Below are 18,444 nucleotides of genomic sequence, written 5' to 3' on the forward strand. Positions count from 1 at the left end.
TTTTCCTGCTCTGCATCCCCAATATTTCCTTCTAAGTTCTTGGGGAATTTCACGTTTTTGTCCAAAAACTCTGCTGTGTTGCAGACCGATCAGCTGTTCCCTGGTGTAAACAATTGCGCCCCGCGTGCCTCCAGAAGGGTGGTGGGTCGCCATGATAAAAGTAAAGTACTCCAAATACGATTAAAAACAGGATAAAAGTACCTAAAAGAGTCGCATACTTGCACTTTCCACTGAAACCACATTATACAGTGCAAGCACAGTTTTGAAAAGGGTAAATTTACATAAACAAGAACGGCAGAATCTCTGGCAGGCAGCCGCTCTCAGCAGTGCACATTTATTTTCCCCATACATACAAGCGGGGTGCCTCGCAGCATCAACAGAACCGAGCTCACAGTCCACTGAACCAAACTGTGCGCACCCCTGCTCCACCCGCCTGCACTGACGTAGCTCCAAGATAGCAGCACGCTAACTAAAAAGCTAAAGGCAACGTCTTCCCTCACACTGAACCCTCACGCTGACCGGATCGAAAAGTGTCGGCACAAACGTGGCTCAGATGTTTACGTTCGTGCCTTCACCTTTCCGATTTGAATATCGTTGCATGACCCACGTGAGCGAAATCCGCTGACCGCTGCGTGGTGGGATGACGCATTTACGTCATGAAATTAGCATATCATGATATAATTTATTTTCTCGGTCAAGTTTTTTTTTTACCAATATTATCGTGAACGATATGATATGGCCCAGCCCTAGTACCTGGTTTAAGGACCATGGTATCCCTGTTCTTCTTTGGCCAGCAAACTCACCTGACCGTAACTCTATAGAAAATCTATGAGTTATTGTGAAGAGGAAGATGTGATTCACCAGATCCAACAATTCAGAAGAGCTGAAGGCCACGATCAGAACAACCTGGGCTCTCAGAACCTGAGCAGTGACACAGACTGATCCACTCCATGCCACGACGCACTGCTGCAGTGATCCAGACTAAAGGAGCAACAACTAAGTATTGATGCTGAACATGTTCATACTTTAAAGTTGACCAACATTTTTAAAAATCCTTTTTTTATTGGTCTTAAGTAATAATCTAATTTTCTGAGATACTGAATTTGTGGTTTTCATTAGTTGTCAGTTATAATCATCAACATTAAAAGAAATAATAATTTGAAATACATCAGTCTCTGTGTAATGAATGACTATAGTAGACAAGTTTCACTTTTTGAATGGAATTACTGAAATAAATCGTTTTTTTCATGATGTTCTAATTTTATGACCAGCACCTGTATATAAATACCTGTAAACTGAACTGCACCAGTTCTGTCAGGAGGGATGGGACAATATTCCAACAAAGTATTGTGAGATGCTTGTTGAACAGTACCCAAGATATTCAGTATACCCAGAGTCATTCAGTTTAACGGCAATGTTACTAAGTACTTTGAAAATGTATGTGAACTTGTGATTTAGAAAAAAACAATTAAAAAAATTCTCTCTTTATGGACCTTTATTTCCTTACTATCTAACTTCCCTCCCTCCCTCCTAAGTTTCCTTCCTTCCTTCCTTCCTGTCTGTCTTTCTGTGTAGATATTTTTAATTTTATTACAAATATTGCTGTGTATAGCTTGTTTATATTTTGTTGTTGCTGTTCACATATTTACCACACATTAGCGAATTGAACTTTCAAACTTTGTCATTGTTTACTTTAACATGGTTGTTCATGGTAGAAAATACTGAGTTTTTGAAGCTCACGCTGAACTTACACTTCTTCCCTGGAATGTAGGAAGTAAGCATCTCTGTAATTAACCCCGGGCCTTGATTTCAGAACCTCCCATTGCCTGCTTGTAAGTGGATGACTTTGTTGTTGTCAATAGCAAAATCTCTCTTATTCCTTTAGTGTTGCAATTCTTTTCGCCAGGAGCTGGAAGAGCTCAGAGGCTAAAGAAGTGGAAAGGGAGAATAGCTGAGGTGGTGACTGAAAAGAGTGATTGGTTCCAGCAGCCCCCCCCCCCCCCCCCTCACCCTGCTACTGTAGGAATCACTGCAAAAAGATATTTCTCCATTCATTGCTCCTGTGCTACAGGGCAAAAAATTAGGATGGCACATTCTTTAGAGGTCCAACCAGGCATGCAATCCCTATCAGCAGTGTGTGTGTGTGCGTGCGTGTGCGTGTGTGTGTGTGTGTGCGTGTGTACAATTTCATTGCTTCACTTAATAGAATCCAAGAAAGATGTGAAGGTAATGAAAGTTATATAGAGCCTTATGAAATCAGTTTATTTTTGCCAAATTGCTTTTTCCGTGTGGGGGGGGGGGTGTGTGTTGGACTTTGCCCTAAGATTTGAAAAGTCCAGCTGATGGTGTTATGGAGAATACCCTGAAGGAGAAATATTATGTTAGGGAGAAAGAACCCAAGTAACAAATTTTCTTTAAAGTAAAATTGATAAAATCAGTGATGGGGGGACGAATAGTGGAAAAGAAAACAATGGGATAAGGAGATGGATGTTATTCCAAGTAGAATGTGAAGGAAAGGGGAATAAAAGTTATGAAGTGTAGAAATTGTGGCACCAAGTAGGAACCTGGAAATTAATTTGTTTCAATAATTACATTCAGGTTGATAAAACGGACAAAAAGTGTTTTTTTATTTATTTTTTTTATTTTGTGTCATTATTGCTTGGCCCAGTGTAATTCAGTGTAGTGAAGGCGCATGATTAGGGCTACCGAACTGAGGTTGTTTTATAGTACCGACCGAACTGCGTCGGTTTGTGTATGGATTGAAACATGACTTTTCTTTCAGTGTCAAGTTTTGGTGAATGGCTCTAATGTGACACATGCTTTCAGCACGCAGGCGGGTAAAACACAGACATACGTGTTTACACCCAGAGCTGTATAGAGCTGCTGTACAGCCGTATGTCTATGGTGCTGGTTACGCACACAGACGGGATTCACGTGTGCAGCGCGTAGGAGTGGGCGATATGAACCAAAATTAATATCGCGATATTTTAAGACAAATGGCGATATACGATATATATCTCAAAAAAATTTTTTTCCATAAAATAATAACACAAATATATTTGAGTCAAGGCTTTGACCCAGTTGTCACACGGGCACATTTATTAACAGCTATAACTGTACAAAATAAATGTCTAAAAAATTAACTATTTATATATATTAAAGTTTGCTTTTAGACCTTTTTTTAACACACATATTAAATATTAATCCTCATCAGCTACACCGCCAGCTCCAAAGTGTGTATGAATTGCAGCAGTGAGAGCCTGCTTGTGAGGGAGGAGGAGGGTGAGGCTGCCTGAAGTTGGCTGCGCAGACGGGCAGAAAAATAATTAATGTCCACAGACTTTCAAGTCTTACAGTTAGAGAGATGATCAGAGCCCTAAACCCCAGAGAACCACAGAGAAGATTCAGGAAGAGACACAGAGGTGCAGAAGTCTGTATCAACCCTAACTTCAGTGAATCCAGTGACCTGCTGGTGGAATGTGAGGGACAACATGTCCGTGTTATCAAACTGACAACCAGGTATCTGTGTGTGCAACAATCACCATCCACACCCTCAGAGTGAACATGTTCTACTGCTGGAGACACCATCAGCCAGGAGCATCTTGTTTGTGTCCAGAGAAAACAGACATGTTGATGTTTCTGAAGAAAAACTGTTCAGTGAAAAGGTCCTCAGTGTGCAGCAGTGAGCATTAGACACTGACGTGTCACTGGTTTGTAACTGGTCTTTTGACTTAAATTGTTTAGTTTTATGTAAGAAAAAAGCTTGGAATGGAAAAATACCAAAGTTAAAAAATAAAACTCAAAATTTGTACTGTAATGTGTAACGTAATTTTCTTGTTAGAATTAATATTAATTACAAAATTGGTACAGAAAAAAGAACCGTCCAGGAACTGATACCGAAGTGAAGGTACCGACACCGGTACCGATACCAAATTTTTTTAGAAAGGTACCCAGCCCTATCCGCTGCTTATACACAAGCGTGGCTTATGTGTGTACAATTTTTTTATTTTATTTTTTTAATTTAGTGTTTGCGGCTTATATTCAGTTGTGTTCACCAGCAATTACTGTAATACATGTTGATGGTTTAAACTTTGAATGATTATTCTACTGAAACGTATTGCTGAGCTATACAGCTCCAAAGATGGCTAAGTTTTCTCACTTTTTTTGATAACATCTGTTATTAGTCAATGGTAGGGCTTTAACAAACTACTCGAGTAATCTACACATTGATTCCTAGGACATCTATCGAGTTTTTAAATTTCACGTCTAGTATTCTTAGTGATGTCATTATGTTGCCGTTACGTCATTGCATCACTTGTCACGTTATCCACACCGGACACGGGCTACAAAATGGATTCCTCCAAGCAGGTGGATGGCGCAAAGCAAGCACAGTCTTGGCAAACAGGTAGAAATACATCATTAGTATGGAAATATTTCACTTCATTCCTTCCGGTGAGCGAACGCTGGCGCATCCTGGCTGCCGCTGCTCGTCGTGCTTTTTTTTTTTTCTGTTTTATTCAGTCCTTCCCGCCTTTTCCACTACACCAAGTCTCTGATCCGTCTCAATATCAGCCATGCGGTTCATTAGGATTTACCTGCTGCCTGCTTTGCTTTGGACTCTCCAGCTGCTCATCCACCACCACCCGGCGTCTGGTCTTCTCCATTACTCAGCGGTCAAGCTCCTTCGCCTTCGTTTCCTACCAGCCGTGCCACTTGTGCTCCCTCTTCAGGACATTGCCTTCCATCCTCGCTGGAGATACATTCACCATGGCTTCCGCCGTAGACTCCACGCTGACAAGTCTAACCCCATGAACTCCATCTGGTCTGGCTCTCACCATTCTACACGCTGCAATACTCGGGCCGCTAACAGTAATAGCATGTTAGCTAGCCTAGCTCGGTCGGCTAATGCTCGGTCGCTACAAACTCCTCTTCCGTAAAGTTTGGCCTCCTGAACGTTCGCTCACTCACTGGCACAGGTCAGCTTATTCAAGACCTAATATCTGACCGTAAGCTGGATTTTATTTGCCTAACAGAAACGTGGCAACAACAAAATGACTTTTTCCACCTGAATGAATCTACCCCACCGGGGTTTGTTTATATCGCCAAATCCCGCGAGTCCGGCCGCGGAGGAGGTCTCGCGATAATTCACCGCGAGAACTGGAAGGTCACGCCGGTTCACACACCTCCCTCTCCCTCCTTTGAGCACCCTGTGTGTCTACTCTCCGGCCCAACCCCCACCGTTGTTGCCACTTTCTACCGTCCGACCAAAATCAACAACTCTTTTATAAATGAGTTTACTGCTCTTATCGCCCATCTCTCAGCTCTTTCACCCAACATTATTCTGCTTGGAGACTTCAACATTCATATGGATGAAGACAACAACCCCCTCATCAGAGACTTCACATCATGCCTCGACAGCTGTGGCTTCCAGCAGTTCATTAACTTTCCAACCCACATTAAGGGCCACACTTTGGACTTAGTATGCTGCTCTGGACTCTCTCCTCTTAACTGTTCTTCTGATGAACTTCCATTTACTGATCACCTCATGATTTCATTCAGTGTCAATCTTAAATTTTCTTCAGAGAAACTTCAACGCACTCTTTCCTTTCGTAATATTAAATGGCTGTTTGGACCTGCGAGCTGCTGAAACAGAGCCGTTTAAGGCGGAGACCCGGTCCGCAGCTGTTTTGGACCTGCAAGCTGCTGAAACCGAGCAGTTTACTGCGGAGACCCGGTCCGCAGCTGTTTTGGACCTGCGAGCTGCTGAAACCGAGCAGTTTACGGAGGAGACCCGGTCCGCAGCTGTTTTGGACCAGCGAGCTGCTGAAACCGAGGAATCTAGACTACAGCTGTGGGATCTGGGAGCTGTTACAACCGGGACCTGGTCTGTCACCGTTGGGGCCGCGAACTTCTGGACCGAGTGAATCGTGAGACTGCGTGGGACCTGGAGGTTGTTGCCGCTAGGCCTCAGCTAGACCTTGCTAGGCCTCGGCTAAGAACATAAGCTAACAACATAAGCCTGTGAACCTCGTGGCTGGATCCTGTGCTTCTGAGAGTTGAGACCAATAATCCAGAAGTATCGTGAGTAATGCCGAGCAAACACAGAGATAAGAGACAAATGTCGGAAAATATTTCAGAAGATATGGAGGAAGTTAAAAAATCTTTGAACTTTTTGAGTGCTGAACTGACTAAATTGAGTGCTGAACTGACTAAATTATCAGCTAAATGTGAATTACTGACAGGACTGTATGAAGAAGTGAGACAATTGAAAGAACTGATGACTAATAAAGACAGAAAAATAGCTGAACTGGAACAGAAAGTAGACGACATGGAACAATACACAAAAATAGACAACTTGGTGATCACTGGACTGGAAGTTAGGAACCGAACTTATGCAAGAGTTGTTGCTGGTACTAACATTACAGAAGATGCACCACGGGAAGAACTACAGACTCTGGAGCAGCAAGTAGTGAATTTTTTACAAAACAAAGACATTGACATCAAACATGAGGACATTTCAATCTGTCACACCCTGCCCAACAAATCTGTAGTGAACTAGGCCTCCGACCAAAACCTGCCTCTGAAGACCTTCATGGGACAGGAACTGTTATTTCATTGATTTGAATCCAGAAATACAAATTAGCTCATCCAGAGACTTTCTAATTGTATCCTGAACTAATCAATTGAAAGAACACTCTCTTTTTTATATTATCATTACTATTTTACAATATCTTGATAATCAGAAGTATGTTTAGTTCATACCATTTTTAAATGTTGAAGTGAACCACTCATTTTAAATCAACTGTGAAACAGTATTAATTTTTTTTTTTAAATCCTCATTTAAATTAGAAATCAAGTTAAATGTCTATTTTACAAAGTAATTATGCATTTTTGATCTTCTGTCTGAAATGAGAAAGAGTGATGTTGGTCAAAAGTTGGAGACAGTCAAAAACAAGTTGTTAGAACGGGCTGTCGTGTTTTTAAAACTTTCAGACAGTAAATAAGAGAACTGGCACCTGCAGTGTTTCTCACTTCGCCAAAACATTTCTCTGTCTGTTCCGAAAACATTCTTGCTGTTTTCTTGACTTGTAAAAACCCTTTGACATCACTAGAACCACACCCCTGTTGGTTGCTTCAATCAATCAGGACTTACTAAAGTGACCGGAAGCAGAACTCTTTAAAAGTCGACACTTCCTGGAACTATAGTCTTCGGAGTCTTCTGAGGTTCTGTGGAGTAGTTCTGGAGTGAAGTTCTGTTCTTCATCTCTTGCTGTTCTGGAGTTCTGGAGATTTTCCACTGTTGAGTGGAACTTCGAACTCAGTTTTCCAGTCTGATGGAGTCATCAATCTCTGCTGGAGCCACGGCGCCTCGCTGTGACTATAACCAGGCGAATGCCCTTCAACTTCTGAGGAAGTTGTTCTGTTAAACGAAGTATCTCACGACTTCTGCCGAGTCGCAGCCGCCCTGAGGAGACGCTGAAAGGTAGCGTGCCAGGGACCTCTTGACCGTAGCGGACCCATCCTCTGCCAAGGTAAAGAGTCGTCACGAGCTTCACGTGAAGTGGACCGCGGGCGAACTGCGTTTGGAAGGAGCGTGCTGTTCTGGTCTAGAGACATACATCTTCCTTCAACATCTCCCTTTAAACTCCTCCATTTTTCCCATCTTTAAACTTCTATCTTGCCAGTAATTAATGTAGAAGCCTTCAGAAATGTCTGTTGTTTTTATTAAGTAAAACGTGCCAAGTTTTATTAATCAGAACCAGATCAGTCTAATCAAGTGTACAATGTTTTGATGTTAAATTTTGATTCTGTTCAATAAATGACCACATTTATTTTGATGGGTCAAAGAAAATTAATGTCTCATGTCACTGATTAAACCATCTACGCACAGTTACTTCCGTCACATGGCTGTAATTAGCTCGAAAAAGAGAGAACTCGTTATTTTAAATATGACTGTAGTGAAGCTCCGAAGCTAACCTAGCCCGTAGAACTCTACAAATCAGATAAAGCCAAACCTTCCATAGTCATCAAGTTCATTAGCAGGAAATCAAGAAACAAGGTAATAATGCAAGCAAAAAATGTTGCAAACAAATGTTTACATAAATGAACATCTAACTAAAAAACATGGAAATATTGCACGTGAAGCAAGGTGGTTGAAAAAAAAGAAAAAAATAGCATCAACTTGGACAAGAAATGGAAACATCTGGATCAAACTACAGGAAGGATCTCAGGCTAAAATAATAAAAGACCTGAAGGATCTGGAAAAACTAAAATTAGCTCAGGAAATGACAGATGATAAGTCATTGACATAACTTCACAAACAAGAAATTAACAAAATATAAAATGAACAAATGCATTAAAACATAACAGAGTTTAAAATATACAATGTTGAAGATGTGATTGATACAATTTTTTTCCCTGAAATAAAAGACTGTGAATATTACAATGAAGAACAGTTTAATGACATCAATATAACAAATGGAGGTCTCTCTATTATTCACTTTAATAGTAGAAGTTTAAATGCAAATATATCCAAAATAACAGATTATTTAAAACAGCTAAACAGAACCTTTACAATAATAGCACTGTCAGAGACATGGCTCAACGATGAAAACACAACTAATGTTCACATGGAAGGTATGAATTATATCATGTGAACAGAAGCAACAAAAGAGGTGGTGGAGTGGCTCTATTTGTTAAAAATGAAATAAAATGTAAATTAATTAATGAAATGTCAATAATTGTTGATAATACCATGGAAATAATAACAATAGAAATAATAAACCAGAATGATAAAAACATATTGATAAGTTGTGTATATTGATCTCCAGGATAAAATATAGAGATATTCACTGATAAAAGCGTACAATTATTGGACAAGAGTTTTAATAAAAGCATCTTTTGGGTGGACATGGATATGATGTTTGTAAAGGACATAATGAGTTATGTTATCGAGCCGTTTACATATATTTGTAATTTATCATTTTCAAAAGGAATATTTGCAGACAATATGAAAGTAGCTAAGGTAGTTCCTCTCTTTAAAAATGGTGATAAATGTGTGTTCAATAATTATAGACCAATATCCTTATTACCACAGTTCTCAAAAATTCTAGAAAAACTATTTGTGACCAGATTAGATAAATTTATTACTAAACAAAACATTCTAAGTAGCAGTCAGTATGGGTTTAGAGCAAAAAACTCTACATCAATAGCTCTCATGGAATTAATAGAACAAATAACTCCTGCTGTCGATCAAAAACAATATTGTGTTAGTATTTTTGTTGATTTAAAAAAAGCATTCGATACTATTGACCACACTATTCTCCTTGAAAAATTAAATAAATATGGTATAAGAGGACCAGCATTACACTGGGTATCTAGCTTTTTAAAAGATAGGAAACAGTTTGTACAAATAAATGGTGTAAGATCTGACCTGTGCAATATCACTTGTGGAGTTCCTCAAGGCTCTGTACTTGGACCAAAGTTATTTATTTTATATGTGAATGACTTAGTGAATGTATCAGGACTCCTCAAATGTGTCCTTTTTGCAGATGACACCACATTTTTTTGTTTGGGTAAAGATGTAAAACGGATGTTGGAATTGATGAAGACAGAATTTGATAAAATACAAACTTTGTTTAAACTTAATAAATTATCATTAAATTTAGATAAAACTAAATACATGATATTCAGTAACAAAAAGAGAACTGTTGATGATCCATTTAAAATTGAGGGTGTTGAGATTTGTAGAGTTAATGAGATGAAATTTTTGGGTGTAATCATTGATGAACAGCTAACATGGAAAAATCACATCAATTCTGTAAGAACAAAAATATCTAAATCTATTGCAGTACTATACAAAGTCAGGGAAGTATTAAATGATAAAGCTCTGTACATGTTGTATAACACAATCATTGTTCCACATTTAATCTATTGCATTGATGTTTGGGGGAAAGCGTGTAAAACATTTACAAAACCTATTTTTATTTTACAGAAAAGAGCTGTAAGAATTATCACCAGAAAGCATTACAGTCACCCATCAAGCACATTATTTTATCAACTGAACTTATTGAAGTTCCATGATTTGGTAGATTATAGTATTTTATCAGTTATGTATAGGGCTCAAAATAACACATTACCATTAAATATCCAAAGAAATGTTGTTAAAAGACAAAGTTGTTATAATCTTAAAGGGATAGAGATATTTGTCAAACCAAAATTCAGAACTAGTCTGAAGGGAAGGTCTACCAAGGAGGTGGATTGTGGAATGTTCTAGAAAGTGATGTAAAAAATGCCAAGTCAATGTGAACATTTAATAAAAAGATCAAAGCTGAATTGTTAAAAAAGTATATATGAAGTAGCTTAGTGTGTGTTTTGTATTAGAATAAAAAAATTAGAGTTATTCATTTTGTTCTGTTACTTGAAAATTATTATGATTGAAATAATTGTTTGAAAAAAGGGGCAGATATAAATAGATTTTTTCTTCTTTCTGCTGCCTTTCATTTTAAATCTTTTGTATCTTTCTTTATATTGTTATGGAATTGTTTTGTACCTTTTTAAAACGAATAAACTTTATACCATACCATACCATACCAATATCAACCATGACATTCTTTTGTCTCATATTAATAATACCATCTTCACCTTCAATTCTTTTAACCCAGATGACCTTGTCACATTCTACAACAACAGCCTCACCAACATTCTTAACTCTGTCGCTCCTCTGAAAACCCGGTCTGTCTCCTTCTCCAACTCTGCACCCTTGTTCACTCCAGAACTCCGTTCTCTGAAATCCAAAGGTCGGAGGTTGGAGCGACTCTATAAGAAATCCGGTCTCTCAATTCACAAGGAACTATGCAAACCACGTCATCCAGTATAAGGACAGTATTTCTCAAACCAAATCCAGATACTTCTCTGACATCATCAGTTCCAATGTTGGCAATTCAAAGACTTTGTTCTCTCTCCTTAACCGTTCAGTCTCATCTCCTAACTCATTACCCTCTCACATGGTTTCCACAGAATTTTGCAACTCTCTGATGTCTTATTTCAATGAAAATATTCTTTCAATTCATAAACACCTTGGACCTAATACCGCCCCCAGCATCTATGTTGAACTCCCCCCTCCCTCCCTCCCCTTCTCTGTCTTCTCCCTCCCCTCTGCTGATGACATTGTTGACATCAGCAAGTCTAAGTCCTCATCCTGTCAGCTCGATCCATTTCCCACAGTTCTTGTTAAATCCTGTCTCCCGTCTCTGCTCCCCATCATCACCAACATTATCCACTCCTCCCTAACCTCTGGCATTGTTCCCACAGCTTTCAAATCTGCTGCCGTCACCCCCATCATCAAGAAACCAGGTCTTGACTTTATCAACTTCAGTAATCTTCGTCCAATCTCTAATCTGCCTTTTATTTCCAAAGTTCTTGAAAAAATCGTTGCTAGTCAACTTCACTCTCACCTATCCAACAAAAACATTTATGAAGAGTTTCAATCTGGTTTTTGCCCCAACCATAGCACCGAAACAGCTCTAATAAAAATAACTAATGACCTTCTTATTGCTGCTGACTCTGCTCTTCTGTCTATCTTCATTCTACTGGATCTAAGTTCTGCTTCGACACAATCGGTCATTCTATCCTCCTCAGCAGACTAACCTCCATTGGCATCTCATGTACTCCATTAGACTGGTTCAAATCACATCTCTCTGACCGCACTCCATTCATTCAGCTCAAATCCTTTCATTCCCAGTCTTCCCCCATCTCCACGGGTGTCCCCCAAGGCTCTGTCCTTGGACCCCTCCTCTTCATCATTTACCTCCTTCCTCTAGGTCACATCTTCTGCAAATTTGGTGTCCATTTTCACTGTTATGCTGATGACACACAGCTCTACTTGTCAACAAAACCAAACTCCACCCACCCACCCTCCATCATCACCGACTGTCTCAATGAGCTAAATCACTGGTTTTCTAACAATTGCCTACAACTAAACAGTAACAAATCAGAAATCTTTCTTGTCGGTACCAAAAACTCTCTTTCAAAATCAGAAAATCTTCTCATCCCCCTTAACAACTCTCTGCTATCCCCCTCGCCTCAGGTCGAGTCTTGGTGTCATCCTCGACACCACTCTCTCCTTCACTTCACACATCAACAATGTCACTCGGTCGGCCTATTTCCCTCTCCGAAATATTAACCATCTCCGCCCTTCTCTCACACCCCACTCCACAGCCATCCTTGTTCACAGTCTTGTGACTTCTTGGATTGACTACTGCAACTCCCTTCTTTATGGCCTCCCCAACAAATCTCTTCAGAAGCTGCAATTGGTCCAGAACTCAGCTGCCCGTGTCATAACTCAAACCTCCTCCTATAACCACATCACTCCAGTCCTGCAGCAGCTCCACTGGCTCCCGGTTAAATCACGCATCGTCTTCAAAATTCTTCTTCTCACTTTCAAAGCTATCCACAACCTTGCCCCTCCGTACCTATCTGACCTCCTACACATCTCCATCCCCTCTCGCTCTCTCAGATTCTCCTCTTCACTAAACCTCCATGTACCCTCTGCCCGCCTCTCCACCATGGGGAGCAGGGCCTTCACCTGCTCTGCCCCTCATCTCTGGAACTCTTTACCCCCTGACTTAAGAAACACCACCTCTCTTTCTATATTCAATACTGCTCTGAAAACACATCTCTTTAGACTCGCTTATCCTTAACTTTGCTCTATGTATTTTATACTCTATGTATTTTATATTCTTTATGTATTTTATATTCTTTATGTAATTTATTCCTGTTCATCTTTGTTCTTACTGTAGTGTCCTTGGGTGTCATGAAAGGCGCTTTTTAAATAAAATTATTATTATTATTATTAAAGATTAATTTTCCGGTTTAACTACCATAAGGAAACAGAAAATGAATCAACTTCCTGACTGTTTGGAGCTTGTTGCGAACCGGTATTACACCATATTCTGTGACCATCATATATTGTGACCATAGGGTGCGGTATTGCAAGCACTGTTGCAGGTCACAGAATATGGTGTAACACCGGTTCCAATTGACCGAACCAGAACCAGCTTCCTCTGACCTTGTTTTACAAACAAAAATTAAAAAAATCTGAATCTCAAAACCTATGAAAAAACCTATAAAAATAGTAATCTCTAAAACTAAACCTAATACCATACCATACCATTTTATTTATAGAGCACTTAAAACAGCGACAAGGCCAACCAAAGTGCTGTACAGACAGAACAACAGGTAACACAAAGCAAAATACAAAATAAAGTAAATCAGAAATATAGACATACAAACAATGCAGATAATGACGACTAGCCAGTGTGGAGCATACAGGTTCAAAACAGATCATTTGGTATTGAAAGCTACGGAATAGTAGTGGGTTTTTAAACGGGACTTGAAAACCGAGAGGGAGGGGGCCAGTCTGACAAACAGGTAACTCGTTCCAAAGTCTTGGTCCTGCTATAGAGAAGGCCCTGTCCCCTCTGTGCTTAAGACGTGTTCCTGGAACTGTGAGGAGCAACTGGTCCGCTGACCTCAGGGAACGTGGTGGGACATAAGGTTGTAGCAGATCAGAGAGATTGGGGGGGCTGTTCATTGATTTGTAGACATACAGGAGTATTTTGAACTGGATTCGAAAGTGAACCGGTAACCAGTGCAGTGAGGCCAAAACTGGTGTAATGTGTTCTCTATCGAGCTGCTGCATTCTGGACAAGTTGTAGTCGTGCAATGGAGGTCTGACTGATACCAAACAGGAGCGAATTGCAGTAATCAAGCCTAGATGTAATGAATGCATGTATTACTGTCTCCAGGTTATTTTTGGACAATATGGGCTTCAGTTTAAACAGCCGCCTCAGTTGGAAGAAACATGATTTAACAATCATGTTTACATGATTAAGTTTCAGGGAAGGGTCCATTATCACTCCCAGATTAGTGACTCTTTGTTTTTCTGACAGGGTTAGAGCGGAGAGGTAGATACAGTGGTTTGTGATCGTGTCGTGGGGAGGGAACAACATGACTTCAGACTTCTTTTCATTGAAACTTAAGAAGTTTAAAGCCATCCAGTCCCTGATGTCAGCCAGGCAGTCGAGCAGAGGTTGAATAGAGCATGTACCATTGTGTCTTAGGGGGAAGTAAATTTGACAGTCATCGGCGTAGAAGTGGAAGGGTATGTTGTGTTTCCGGAAAATAGCACCAAGCGGCAGCACGTATAAAGAGAATAGGAGGGGACCCAAGATGGTCCCCTGTGGAACCCCCCCATTTAAGCTCTGTCGCTGCAGAACTAAAATCCTTGATGGAGACACAAAAGGATCTGTCTGCGAGGTAACATCTGAACCAATTGAGAGCTGACCCTGTGATGCCCACCCACCGCGCAACACTGCGGGCGGTGGTGTGGGGTGGTCGACCGCCCCACTGTTTTTAGTTTTGTTTTTTACGTGCCACACATTTCTTTCAGTTTTGCAGCTTAATAATAATAACTAATAGTTTTGTTTTGCCTGTGATTTATTTGCAGTATGATAAATGGTAGAAGCATAATATACGCTCCCAATGTTTTGTTGGTCTTTTTTTGTTGTAAATAATTACCTTTTTTTGTGGTTTTATTTATTTATTTATTTTTGCATCTTGAGATCCTATGACGTCAACTACTCGCGTTCTACTTGAGTTTTATTATGTTAATGTCGAGTTTAAAAATTATGTAGTCGTTCAACCCCTAGTCAATAGGGAAACGTGCAGTTTTTGAGTTCTATTTCGTGTAAGCTACACCCTTTAAAAGCTGCTGCTTGACTTCCGGGTCGGACCACCATCACGATGGCCGCATAGCGAGCGCGCTCCTGGATGAACCACAATAATTAAGAGAAATTTCCCCATATAAACTGAAGTAACTCTATAAAAATAAAGCGTTAAAAAGGGGATAAGAGATGCATCACCACTTTGAACAACAAACGTCGACTGAGGTCAGATGGGTGAGAAAGACGGGACGTAGCAACAGTTAGCGGCTAAAGGGCCCAAGCTAACAAACAACGAGTCACAGCATCCAAAAATGACAGACTCCGAGATGATTCTGTGAGAACTAAGAGGGTTTTGCCAAGAAAACAAAGAACAACTTGAGACAAGAAAAGAAGAAATCGTGAAGACGGAATGGACGAAGTGGAAGGACGTATTGAGAAGGCAGAAGAAAGGATCCAAAACACGGAAGAAGTTATGACGGCTATGCTAAAGCTACACAATAAGATGGAGGACAAACTGTTGGATCTGGAGAGTTGATCCTGATGCAAAAACATAAGGATGTACGGAGTACTGGAGGGGTCAGAGAAGGAAACAATGATGATTACATTAGTGGAAAATTTACTCCGTGAAGGTCTTGAGTTAAATGATGACGAGCTTGATCTTCAAATTGAAAGAGCTCACCGATCAGTGGGGCTGAAGCTGCCAGTGAATGCATCACCATGCTCCATCATAATTAAGTTCTTAATCTCCAGAACCAAAGAGACAATACTCCGCAAAGCATGGTAGGGGAAGGATTTACCTGCAAGAAAACCACATAAACCTGGATCACGACTATCCACCTCTCATACTCAAAAAACGAAGGGAATATACAGAAATCCGCAAAGTATTAAAGGAAAATAATATCCAATTCCAGACCATCTTCTCCACCAGGCTGCGCGTCAGACATGAAAATGGAATCAAAACTTACAATACCGTGGAGGAGGCATCAGAGGACCTGCTGAGAATAGGCTTCACCGTGATAACCATGAAACCTCCAGAGACGCTCATGGAGCAGGCACAACGGCTGTCCTGGACGAGGTTGGACAGATGAGTGACGAAGAGCGCCTTCAAAGCCGGTCGGGAGCCAGTTTGCAAGGAGAAGCTTCGAGCCTTCGGGAGACCATCATTGACTCCCTCGTGGTCCTAGAGAGGATTTAACCCACAGCCTGAAGACGGCGGAAATAATGGTGAAATATCTTGATTGTAATTTGTGGTGGAGATCCACTATTGAATAAACTGGTTCGTTCGGGAACAATTTAAAAAAAATTTTCCTTCGTGGTTGGAATATTTTTTATTTATTTATTTTTAATTTTTTTTATTTTTACAATTTTTTTTTTTTAACAATTTTTTTTCTTGCTTTTTATTTTTCTTTCTTTCTACTTTTTCAGCATGTGGCTGGCGCAGGCAAGGGCCTCTCCCTCCGGCCCGAGGAGGGGGACTTTCTTCTTCGAGCCCCTTTGGGTGACTCAACAGGATGAAATTGTTAGACCCCTACATAGGAAGTCACACGGACAGCTTGTGTTCAGTTTGACGTTTATGTTAGTTGTTCATTCCCTGCTGGTTCTCACAGGGAGGGGGACATGCAACAGGTTTTTGAGTGAGATGGAGGGGGAATCACATAGATGCAAAACAGATCTTTAGAGAGTCAGAGTCAGAGTTTCTTTATTGTCATTCGCACCTCATGTGGTACATGTGGTGGAGTGAAATTATGTACACAAGGTCCCAGTTACATCCAACAATAAAATGTAAAAGAAAAACAGTAATAACATCTAAGATATGAACTAAGAAAAACATCAACTAAATATACACTAAGCACTCATAACATAAAAACATTGAACATCAGCACAAACATGAACATGAGTCTGTGAGCAGATGAGCACGCATGAACACATCAACATTGAAACAGATCAGCAGCATCATGAAACAGATCAGCAGCAACATGAAACAGATCAGCAGCAACATGAAACAGATCAGCAGCAACGTGATGTGATTTTTCACAGTGATTATTCTGGTTAGAGATTCATGAGTCTAACAGCCTCAGGGTAGAAGCTGTTCCTATAAGTAACAATTTAATATAAATTGAGTACTCAGTCCAGTTAAAAGGGGAAAATCTTATCAAAATTAAAGAAAGATAAAATCCAAGTAACTTTTGTGCAAGAGACACACCTCAACGACTCAGAACATGCTAAATTAAATAGAAAAGGATTTAACCATGTTTACTTTTCTTTCCATGGGTCCGGGAAATGGAGAGGAGTGGAGACCCTGATAGCTAAGGCTGTAAATTATGAACACATATCAGAATATAAGGAAAATGAAGGCAGATTTGCTATGATTACAGGTAAAATAGAGGGAATTGTTATAAGTCTCCTTAACGTGTGTATTCCTCCGGGAAGTGACTGGTCCTTTTATAAACATATAGTCGACCTAATGACAACAAAAAGTCAAGCGGTTTTAATATGCGGCGGAGATTTCAATGTTCGATTAAATCCCAAAATTGACTCATCAAATGAGAAACCCGACGCAAAAAACATTAGCAAAAGATTAAATGCTTGGATGGATGAAGTGGGGATTGTGGATGTGTGGAGAGAGCTGAGACTATTCACATTACTCACACGCTCACAATGTCTACTCGAGAATAGTAATTAATTACTATTCTTAATACTATTAATACTATTAATTAATTATTATTTTAATCTTTCTGAACTGAAGCATTTTGCCTCTCCTCTCCTGTGATGTTTTCTCGTGGGCTCGCTAAAAGCAGCTAATAAGTAATGGGATCATTATGCCGTGTTTGATTCTATTGTAGGAGTTTGCTGCACTGACCAAGGAGTTGAACATGTGCCGGGAGCAGCTTCTGGAGAAAGAGGAGGAGATTGCTGAGCTGAAGGCAGAAAGAAACAACACCCGAGTAAGAGCACACTGGAAGTATTCTGCAAAAACCTGTGTCTCTTTTTTTAAAAATAATACTACATGTGGTTCTCGTGACATTGATTGACAAACGCGTTTCTGTGTTTCTGTTTTGTGTCCAGCTGTTGCTGGAACATTTGGAGTGCCTGGTGTCCCGTCATGAGCGCAGCCTGAGGATGACTGTGGTGAAGAGGCAGGCTCAGTCTCCAGCAGGTGTCTCCAGTGAAGTGGAGGTCCTCAAAGCTCTAAAGTCACTTTTTGAACACCACAAAGCCCTTGATGAGAAGGTACAACAAAATAAATAAGAAATGCATGGTCAGTGTGACCCGCAGGTGATGCAAGGCAAAGCATATTGGACGAACTGAAGGTTTGTTTGTGCTTCATGTTTCCAGGTGAGGGAGCGTCTCCGTGTTGCTTTGGAGAGATGCAGCGTGTTGGAGGAACAGCTCACAATTTCACACAAAGAAGTGAGGAAACCTCAAGTTATTCAAACTTTACTCGTTTCCTCAGGATTTCTGTCAACACCTGCTGACTATATTAATGAAACGCTCTGCTTAATAATAATCATAATCATTGACTTAATAATAATAATAATAGTAATAATATTAGTAAGCATAATAATCGTTGTCATCATCCACTTCATAATAATAATAATAGTAATAGTAACAGTAATAATTGTTGTCATCGTCGTCGTCATCATTCACTTAATCACAATAATAATAATAATAATAATAATAATAATAATAATAATAATAATAATAATAATAATAATAA

The 18,444-nt window shown here is 39.9% G+C and overlaps 1 protein-coding gene across 1 annotated transcript in view; it reads left to right on the forward strand.

Annotated features, from left to right (window-relative positions):
• The window catches only part of LOC119424952 (liprin-alpha-1), a 229,419-nt gene that overhangs the window by 30,332 nt on the left and 180,643 nt on the right, over nt 1–18,444 (forward strand). Inside the window, exons 3-5 of the mRNA XM_037692477.1 lie at nt 17,570–17,671; nt 17,793–17,957; nt 18,063–18,137. Coding sequence (XP_037548405.1) covers nt 17,570–17,671; nt 17,793–17,957; nt 18,063–18,137 — 342 coding nt within the window. The remainder of the gene's footprint in view (nt 1–17,569; nt 17,672–17,792; nt 17,958–18,062; nt 18,138–18,444) is intronic.

Source organism: Nematolebias whitei, chromosome 2 (assembly GCF_014905685.2).
Source record: "Nematolebias whitei isolate Nwh7 chromosome 2, NemWhi1, whole genome shotgun sequence".
Lineage (NCBI taxonomy): Eukaryota > Metazoa > Chordata > Actinopteri > Cyprinodontiformes > Rivulidae > Nematolebias > Nematolebias whitei.